The sequence below is a fragment of the Chaetura pelagica genome, unplaced genomic scaffold (assembly GCF_000747805.2).
Source record: "Chaetura pelagica isolate M959 unplaced genomic scaffold, ChaPel_1.0 scaffold104, whole genome shotgun sequence".
Classification (NCBI taxonomy): Eukaryota; Metazoa; Chordata; class Aves; order Apodiformes; family Apodidae; genus Chaetura; species Chaetura pelagica.
Window position 1 is genome coordinate 3,640,310 of NW_009953786.1, and position 10,753 is coordinate 3,651,062.

At 39.9% G+C, this 10,753-nt stretch overlaps 1 protein-coding gene across 1 annotated transcript in view; it reads left to right on the plus strand.

Annotated features, from left to right (window-relative positions):
• Positions 1-10,753, plus strand: part of MYLK4 (myosin light chain kinase family, member 4) — a 25,462-nt gene that overhangs the window by 4,349 nt on the left and 10,360 nt on the right. The window contains exons 2-4 of the mRNA XM_010000966.1: positions 8,463-8,529; positions 9,048-9,483; positions 10,308-10,327. Of these exons, the coding sequence (XP_009999268.1) occupies positions 8,463-8,529; positions 9,048-9,483; positions 10,308-10,327 (523 nt within the window). The remainder of the gene's footprint in view (positions 1-8,462; positions 8,530-9,047; positions 9,484-10,307; positions 10,328-10,753) is intronic.

Genomic DNA, 10,753 nt, shown 5'->3' on the forward strand with positions numbered 1-10,753 from the left:
TTCAGCAGTGGGCTGGTAGAGCTAGGTTAGTAGAGTTAAGTTAAAGGTTGAATTGGATGATCTTACAGGTCTTTTCCAACCTGAACCATTCTATGATTCTATGAATCTATGACCCTGCAGGAGTGCTAGCTGCCAGGCAATAAGACCAGCACATCTTTCATCTAAGGTGGACCCTGTATGGCAGCACTGAGCAGCCCTGCAATCACTTCAGGCACACACAGTCCTATTCTGTTTCCTTTCAGCCATGAGCAAGGTGATCCACTCACTACAGTTATTTCAGAAAGTCAGTATCCAGTTCTGTGCACTGCTGGAGATAATAATCTGTTTTGGATGATGTGCCTGTTTGTCATCTACCCTGCCCCAGCTATGAGCAAAGGCCACCTCTTTCTTCTAATGACTGAGCTGTCTGACAAACACTTGGCTGTCCCCAGCCTGGCTCTGCAAAATAATTTGATCATTCTCAATTACTAGTAGATGGTGCAATAGGTGGCCATGGATACAACTGGATAAGGCAGTGAATTTTGTCTACATACTGCTTCTCATCCTTTCCTCTTTGGAGAGGTGTTGCTCTTTGCTTTATTAATCGTAGGAGTGTTTTTAAATTTTTCCTAACTGGCTTATTTTACAGAACTGGATTTAGCAGAGGAGCAAAAAGGCAGAACAACAGGGATGGAAGTGGGGGAATGGGAGAGGGGTAAAGAGGAGGTGATAAGCAACTGGGGTGTGTAATGTCTCTTCTGACTTCACCAGCAGCTGGAATAGTTTCCAAATCACAGGCTTCACATGGACTTTTTGTACTCTTGCAAAATATAGGGATTGCTCTCCTCTGAAGGAAAATGTCTGCTTTTCTGCCTTTACTGCCATCCTGAAATACCTCCACTGCCTCATACAGGAGGTTAGTTTATTTCTGTTTTGAGTTGGAGCTATAACATTGTGTAGCCTGCAGACAACTTATTGCTTTGTTGGTGCTGCCAAATGTCTGCCAGCCATTTTCCACCTAGTGCAGTGTGACCCTGTCACCACATGACTGAAAGAGGTAGCATGTATTACTTGTCATTTTAAGTTATTTTCTCACTACTACCACCCAGGGAAATCAGCAGATCTACAGTATGGGTCTTTAAATGTCTTGACTTTTTCTTCAAATTCACCTTTTTAAGTAGTCTGTGACAATCCTCCCACAAAATTACTCAATATTCAGTCCTATTCCTTCCACTTATAAAGAAAGTAAGAAATTCACTTATTTCCTCCAAATTAAACAGTTTAGAGATTCTATACCATTAACCTGCATATACTCACCTGCAGAGTCAGAAAGTCCCTTTTGTTGCCATTGTAAAGTGGTGTTGAACTTTCTGCAGTTGCCTGTAGGTTGCTGTATCTTTGGTCTCCTGCCATTTTTACAGGCTTTCCCACAGGACTAATAACTATTAGCAGTTTGAGGCTGTTTCCCTCACTAAAAACACCCCAGCAGTGGGAGCTGTGCTTTCTATTTGAACCCTCTGTCCCTTTTGTGCAGGCATCACACTACAGTTGCAACCCACAGACTGCTTTAGGAGTTGCAATGAAACTGCTGTTTGCCATGTGTGTTTTAATATCCATTCAGCCTCAGTCTATAACTGTTCTGATTCCTTCATTTTGCCTACAAATCCTAATGGGTCCCTTATGCATCATTTAAATGCTCTCCAGATTGTCCATGTTCTGTGAAGTTTTCATATTCCAGCCGAATAGGCAGGAATTGTTTAATTTTTTTTAATTATTATTATTTTTTTCATCTGCCTGCAAGAGTTTCTGCCGTCCGTGGTGGTTTTGAGGTTAGAGGACTGGCAGATGGGTTGTCCACTGTTTGGGGGTTGCAGCCAATCAGCACCTCCTGGTATACTCGGGAATGCTCTTCTTCCCCTCAGGACAGATGGCTTTACCTAAATATGTTCTTGGTAGAGTTATTTCAGTTTTTGAGTGAGCTACAATATATTAGAATTATTACTCTCTCTCTGACTTTCTTTGTCCATAAAACTGGTACGTTTTCTCCAAACAAGACATTTTCATCTTGCTTTGTTCCATTTTCTCTCTTACTGACACAGGAGGTTCATTCGTGCCCTTCCAATTCAGGATGCTGTTTCATTTTTCTTTCATGTGGCCTCTGAAGTTGCTGCCTGCTCTATAATGTTCCCTGGGTAGGATCCTGCCCTAGGCACGATTGTGGTTTTGCTCTCTCTGCAGCTCTGAGGAATTTATGGAACCAAAGCAGCCACAGCTGATTTCTAAATACTTGCACACCACCTCAAATGTCTTATGGGCATGACATTAACACCAACATGTTACAGTTACCATTTAAGGAATCCATTATAATTCCTTTGCAAAACTGGAGAGACCTGATGATGAAGAGATAACTGTTAAGAGCAGGAGAGCAAGACAAGAAGGTTAGCAGAGAGCAATCCTGTAAAAGCAGAAGGTTCCTTGAAGAGGTAAGCCAGTGGTAGGAGGGACTTGCTCAGGCAAGAGGTCTTCACCCACTCCAGTCATCTAAAATCCACATTTTGTCATCAGATATCCTACCCATTTAGTCTGTGTTCAGGTGAGGACTTCTCTCAACCCCTGTCAGATACATCTGCCAGTAGTGAGGGTACCAGGCTTGAGTGCCTCCTCCAGCAGAAGGGTGCCATTGCAACTAAATGTGGGGTCTCCACTACAATGACTTTTGATGACAAGGGTGGCTACTCTGGAATGCAAGTAATTTGGTGCCATCCTGGCAGCACCCTGGGTTTTGTGCATGTGTGCACCAAAGAGAAGGAGCTGTGATGCCTGGCTGGGCAGCAGCCCCAGCAGGGCCTGGGAGGAGTCCCACCACATTCCACTCACTGGGTGCTGCTTGCATGATGAGGTGCCACAGAAGAAGGTCCATAAAGGGGAAATAAAGAGAACCCAGGTCTTTCCCCTCCATCCAAACCTGCCTTCTCATGAAATGAAGTGAGTAATTTAGAAACCTGTGTTTCTGGAGCCTAATTCAAATTGAGTCATCGAAGTTGTCAGGGATGACTTCTGAAGTTTGTAAGCTTTTGGAAATCTTCCAGCAGTGTGATATCTCAAAAGCAGCTCAGGAAGAGTGGTTCAAGAATTTTTTTTTGCCATTTGTATCACCGCATGCTTAGCTCAAGTAGTTAGTAAAGCTGAGAAACAGTCTCTTAACAATGAAGGTACTTAACTGATACTGTAGCAAAACATTGCCTGAGTAGTTTGACAGATGGGTGGTTTATGCCTGCAGTTAAAAAGCTCTGCCACTGATTTGGCTTTCAAGCCAAAGATTTTTTTTCCCCTCCTTTCTCACACTGTGACAATAATGGAGCCCACTTTAGAGCATAAGCCATGTAATGGCAATGGAGAAAATATGGAAGAATATCACCAAAAAGTTTTGAGTGTATGGCACAGGTGCATACGAGGCACATATGCACCTCTGAAGCACTTGGAACCCCATCAGCTGTTACAAATGTGAGGTCATTGAGCAGTATAGAGAAGGGTCATAAAATCATAGAATCATAGAAGGTTCAGGTTGGAAAAGACCTGTAAGATCATCCAGTCCAAACTTCAACATAACTCTGCCAACCTCTGCTCTACAGCCCCACTGCTAAACCACATCCTGAAGCCCCATATCTCTATGATTTTTTAAACAAAAAACATTCAACCACCTCCCTGGCAGCCTGTTCCAGCACTTAAAAATGCTTTTTGTATAGACGTTTTTCCTAACATCCAACCTAAACCTCTCCTGGTGTAACTTGAAGCCACTTCCTCTTGTCCTATTGCTAGTTACTAGTGAGAAGAGGGTCAGATGTGAGGATGTCTAATATGTTGGTTAAACAAGCAGCCAGAGTCTCCAGTGATTGTGCTTGCCTGATGTTACCCCTGATTTTTCAGCTGAGAAATTCAAAAGTGATAGTAACAGGTTGATTTGATTTCCCAGGTGCAGTGAAAGGACATGTGTCAAAGCCAGGTAATGCTGAATGCTCTGGTCTTGTAGCCTCAGATTTGTTGGTCACTATCGCAGGCCTCTGTGTATTCCAGAGGCATTAAAATTATATCAGGCAATTTGAGTTAAAAAAAAATAAATATCTACCTCTGAAGCTCTTCTTATGTCTGATGGTGACTGTTAAATGACAGTGCCTAGACCTCAAGATGAAAGTAAAGATGTTTAAAAGCAACCTGTTACTGTTAGTACAATAACACCTAGGATGGTGTTATTCGAAGGGATTTTTCAGTATTTAGAATACGTTTTGATACAGAGGTTGTTACCTCATTACCAAAGTGCTTTCAAGGCAGCAGGTCACATGGAAATTCTCTTGTATTTCCTAGTGGGGGAGTTACTATTCTCATGGCTCAGAGGTCATTTCTGTGTGTGATTAAACAATACTTGCGACATGAGTTTGATTTATACGGAAGAATTATTTCTTTATCTAGTTCAAGGAGCTCTATAAAGATTATGGAAGAGTCAAAAACTTTGCCTGAAGTTGCCAGCAGTTTGTGTACTGTAGCAAAAAATAATGACAGGGAAGCAGATGTACCACCTGCCAGTAAAAGCAGAATTCCCAAGTGTACTTTTTCTACAGTTGTAAGTTTGTATCAGAAATACATTCACTGATTCTTTTACATTGTTGGGGTGGTGGGGTGGATGTATTAAAAAAGAAAACAAAAGGGAAGGAAGGCATGGATTCCAAGCCCTGGGTGATAGCACCTGCTGTTGCCCCAAGGTTGTGTATGAAGCATTCTCCCACATACCAGTGCAGTGATACTGGTACCACCCACACTACCATGTTCAGGTGGCAAAGCCCATGGCTGATTTCTGGCTGTGAGTGAAGTTAATTCATCACAAAGCTCAAATAACTTAATTGTGTTGGTAAATGGATGGTGATCAAGTCTTACACAAAACCAGGGTATCTTGACAAAATAAAGCTCTGCAAAATATCTAAAGAACATGAGGCACCTGAAGAACAAAAGGCATGGAATAAGAAATGTGGTTTAGACATATGCAAAGTTTTAGGTCTTGGTATTGGCTGATTAAAGTTGCGAATAATGTCTTGACATCAAATGAAATGTGATGGGGTAATAAAGGATTTCTAACTAAAAGGTTGGGGCTGCTTTGTGAGGCCATTCATTATACAATTTTTTTGCCATAGGAAAAAAAAAAAAAAGCAGCAGAGTTTTTTTAGGTGAATAAAAAAATACTTGAAAGTTAGCTAGGAAAACATTCCAAGGGTAGAACTGCTGCAGTATAAAGAAGCTCATTAAAACGGAGTCAGATGTCTATAAAAAACATTAATTTCTCACTGCATTTCAAATTTCTGTTAAAATATATTATATTTATATATGCAATTGCTTATTGCATAATTTATGTAGGTTTCTAAAGTCAGTTTTCCAGAAGTGTTTTGGTTTTTTTTTCTGTTGCTCTATACTGAAATTTTAGCTTCTGGAGTATTTGGCATTGTTCTGTTATCATCAAGTGAGCTTTTATTCTGTCTCTGTTACTTATGATCTAGCAGTACTCCATATGAAATACTATGTTTAAGTCTGGGAAATGTGATTTTGAAGACACAATACCAACTTCTGTAGGTAGATACACCTTATTGCTTTGGTATGTTTTGCAGGGTCACAACACAACCTTTCATATTTAACCTTTTGTGGAACTAAAATAAAAACTTAATTGAAAGCTTTTGGCTTGTATAAGTAGGGAAAATGACTGTATTACCATTAATCTTGTTGTGCATATTCAAGTCATTAAAGAAAGGGGGGAAAATAAGGTGGAGTCATAATTTCCACTAAGTAATATTGATTCCTATAATTTTAGAAATTAGAGACTAGAAAAAGTCACATATCATGGAAGTTTATGAAGAATAATACATAAATAAAATCCCATTAAGGATTAAGTTCAATAAACCTTTAAGAAAGCACTACTAACAGACTGAAGGAAGAGTAGGGGGGAGGGTTGGATGTTATTGACAAACCACCACACCTTTTGGCTGAGATTTTCCAAAGAATCTGATGGCCTTGGGTGCTCATGACCTGTGGAGTGTCAGAGCAGCTGGCTTGGCTGCCTCGGTTTGGACATCACATGGGCACATGCCCCTGACAAACTGCAGGGACATCTTTGTGCCTCCTGTGGCATGCATCCATTCCAGAGGGATGCATTGGCTTCCATTAGCTCCGGATTGTGTCAACCTGGCACAATCCCACTCTTTACAGGAAGAAACAATGAGTGAAAGTGGGTGTTTTTATTGCCAGACCAAGGTTTGACATGTTGAAGTCACATCTTGCTACAAATAGCAAAACATGAAGAAAACTAGGATGCTCACATGTAGAAAACTCATGTGTCTACAAATAGTCCAATATCTAGTCTTTATATTTGTATTTCTTATTCTGGTGCCCTACTGACCCTGTATTTATTTCAAATAACTGTATTTGTTGATTCTGAAGGATACCAGTAAATGTTTCATTTGTTGTTTGGGTTTTTTGGGGTTTGTTTTGTTTGGGGTTTTTTTCCTGATTAAATTAGTGTGAGCTCCTCCTCCGCTGTTAAAATGTAAGAGATGAGAAATGATGCTTGAATAAACACTGTAGTAATTTATGTAATGCTCTGGCACTTTCAGATATTCAGCATCATCCAGCGTTCCACTAGGTGGATTTTCAAAAGCTGGCTTCTGTATTTCACACCTGCAAACTACAGCAATATTTAGTAGGAAGCACTGTGTGCCTGCAATTAATTCTGAACGCAGAAGCGAAACCTGGACCCATGCATCAAAAGACCTTGGAGGCCATTTCTCTGGTTATTTGCTCAGCTGACTGTATTTGCTCAGAGCTGGTGTCCTCAGTGGCGCGGTGAGGTTGACACACTTACAGGAATCCGAGTGCATGACTAATTGCGGTCACACTGCAGAACGAATAAGTCTGAGGCTTTTCCCTACTTCTTTGGGTGCTTTTCACCATAAAAAAAAAACCAAACCCAAGACAAACACAGAGTGAGCATGAGTTGATTCCCTAAGATCCATCTGGAATTGTGAAGTTTATGTTTAAGTTCTGTGTGAACAAGGCTCCAATTCATATTTCAAAGGTACTTACCTAGCTGTGTTTAGGCCTTTTTCATTTTGTGGTTTGCAGCTTTCTGGGAACAATTGGATCCCAAGTAGCTATCAGTCTCAATTCTCCTGCTTATATGACAGCTTCTTTGTCCCTTGCAGATCAAGATTTTCCGAAGAATTCCTGATGAAATCCTTTAATGCAGTTTCATCCAGTTTTTCTCAGCTCTTTTTGTTTCTCATGGAGTTTTCTTTCCCTTGAACTCAGTGTTTAAAGTGGATACACATTGCTTTAATTTCATGCCTATTCTCTATATAGTCTGATGAAATAAATAAATAAGTAACTCACACCATAAAAAATGCAGAGGGTTTACGAGAACCAATGTTTAGTAAGAGGACAGATTCATGCCCAGAGTACAATATGAATAAGCTGTGGGACTACTTGCATTATTAAGACAGACAAAATTAAGTGGCTGGCCCTGTATATTTTGTTGAAATATGTATTACACTGCTTAATCCAGTAGCTCAAAGACAAAGTAGTCTCTCTGGAAAATACTTGGAAGTATCTGCATTTTTCACACCTAGTGGATCTATTGATCTGATGATAGCACCAGTTTCATAGTAGCATGAGAGGAGGAAGACAGGTGGAAAAGGAGCACTGAGCAACCACAGATAAGCATGGTTTACTGTGGTCACTGTCGTACTTCTAGTTTAGGTGTGGCTGATGAAAGAACACATGGAGCAAAAGACATAGGAATATGAGTAACTAGTCATAAATGGAACAGTAATAGTTTTTATGAGGAACTGGCTTGGTATGAATCACCTCTAGGTGTCACTGTAACATTGTAAAATGTAGAGAAGATGAAGCTACAAAACTGACATGAGGGTTTATATGCTCCAATTCCTGGCAACTGTTTCCATCAGCCTATAATAAATTATTGGATCATTAAAAATGCTGTTACCAGATGTTGATTAACAGCAAAAGACTTTTTGAAATCTGTCAGTAAGACTGTTACTGAACATTTTACTAGGATATTATATATTCCTATCTTTGGTTTAACCAACCTAGTTTTTAACAGCAAAAGCTAGTGCAGGGCAATAGCTCATTTCCAGGTGTTTTTCTCTTTTAGTCCCTGAGACTCAAACCTGATCATTTTTGGGCCATTTATGCTGTCACTACTATTGACTACAACAGAGATAATTTCACTTGCTTTGCACTGATACCCATCTTATCAGCTTGGTAGTGATTGAAGTAAGGGCCATAATTTATAGGAAAAGTGTGTTAGAACACAGAGCACTTTGAGTTGACCAAAAACATCAGGCTGTAAGGAGAGGAACTGTTCGTGAGGAACAATACAACATGAACATTGTATACACTGACTAATACATCAATTGCCTTCTCCACAGGTCATCCAAGAAAAATCACATTTGAATGAGACAGAAACAAGAGAAACTAAGCCACCAGATTCAACAGGTTAGAAGTTTTGTTTGTTTGGGTTTTTTTTTTTGTTTTTTTGTTGGTTTTTTTTTCTGATTAGCTTTTAGTTCCTAAGAGTACAACTGCACAGAAATAGCTATTACTCTCCTGAGCAGCTCCAGGTTGGTTGGGTTATGTGCATGCTCATCAGCGTGAGTAAAAATTGCTCAAGGAACCTCTACCTACAGTTCATGTTCCTGTGGACATGGTGGCAAACTGCTCAAAGAAGTGCTTTGCATGAGGAGATTATTAACCTTGGCTTGAGTGACAATAAATATCAGTGAGAAAACATTTTCCAGTAACTTGTCTGGAAGGAGCAGTTTGTGACCCATAATATCCCAGTTTTAAAGAAGTAGTCTGCTCTTGCTTAGGAGACACCTTGAAAGTGGGAGAAACAAGCAAGGGCTTGTTCAAAATGCAACAGAAGTTATGCTAAATGTGCAACCCTACTTTAATACTGTTACTGACTATCAGAGAATTGCTGACAGATTCCTTGATAACCTGTTTACTTACAGAGGGGGCCATCCAGAAGAGCCAGTCCTGCTCTCAAGAAGAAGACATTGACAAGCTCAATAAGGAAAATGCTGAAAGGGAAAGTTCTGTTCTGCTTGAAATCGATCCTCCCAAATTTCTTATTGAAGAGCCAGAGGAGAAAGAAGAAAGGAGAAGCTCTGTTCAGATATCACTCACTACAGAAAAGCAGGAAGAAGCAGATGCTGACAATGTTTGTCAAAGGATAGCTGGGCAGGAGATAGAGAGTGAGTCCCCAGCAGATGAGGAGAGTAAGGAGGAACATCAAGTGTCTGGAGATGAAAGACAAGAGGAGAGGGAGAATGGAAGGGAGGGAGATGCTGATAAGACTGAAAAATACGATGAGGAACCACCAGCTCCTTCTCAAAATAAAGATGAGGCAGGAGAAACCCATGATCAAGAGGAGGTACCAGAAGGAAGGTAAGTTCTGGAGCTCAGGCTGCACATTCTTAAGTTCCCCATGCGTTAGAAAAATATGTAGTTAAAACTTCAAGTCAAAGCATCTTGATTAATATAAATATAGGTAAAAATCAAGCCCAATAGATAACTGTCACATGAGTTTGTCTCTCTTATGTGAGCTCTAAGCTGAAATTATACCCCTAAAGAATAGACAATATACACAGTACTAGCAGTGTGCTTTGGTTGTTTGCTTGGGAAATAGGTTAGGAACATGGCAATAGACTTTTCTTCACTTCTGAGGAGAATTCTCCCATTGTTATGTTTATATACTGTAGCATCATATAACCTATGAGCAAAATAAGGTTAGATTAGGCTGTGCACCATTTGGGAATTAAGTTACTGCAAAATGAAGTAACTTAAATGGTAATATAAAACTGTGAAACTTTGCCCAGGCAATTAAACTGATAAATTTGGTTACTGTAATTCTTTCATTGCTGCATTGATATATAGTCCTTCAGGGATAAACCATATTAGTTCTCAGGAACCTGTATGAGCAGAGAGAAATCCCAGTGCTCTCCCATTGCTGTAAAGGTGAGATTGGTAGCCAAATGTTAAATTTAGAAGAACTCAGTTGAGGATTTCAGTAATGGAGAAACATTTCGCTGTCGTGATTAAATTAGAGGTCATATTTGTTTCTCAAAGTGATGATTAAACCAGTTTATTTTACACTATGAGGCAAATAATCTAATACTATTTGAATGTAACGTAAGTCTTAGCAGTTTTTACCTGTGTTTCTAAATTTGCTTTGCTGTGCCCTACTCTAATGCCATGTTTTATCCTTGCAGGTGTGAAGGCTGCAAAAAAGGTACAGGATATTATAGTTCTCTCATCTGACAATTTGAGCATGGAGGTGAATGAAGCATCGAGTGAATGATGAAGGCCTAAACAAAGATGACAGGGTAGATGAAGAAAATGCTGATGGCATATGTAAAAACTAAGAAAGCTTTCACAGGAAGTATTCCCAAAAGAAAAGCTTTTGATTCCACTGCTATTAGAGTGAAGACCAGAGAGACATCTGTAGAAGAGAATGATTTCATAATTGTGATTAGTAGGATAAAAAGGTGTGCATGGTGGCTCTGATGGGAAGCAGTTGTTCTTGGGCCATATCCTAAGCTGATGGGGAATAACATGGTTCTGTTTGCTTCCATCTTAGAGGCTTCTGTTCTGGCAGATGTTTGTTGCTACTAATTTAATTCTGCCACAACTAGTCCACTAATACTTTCCTCTTTCC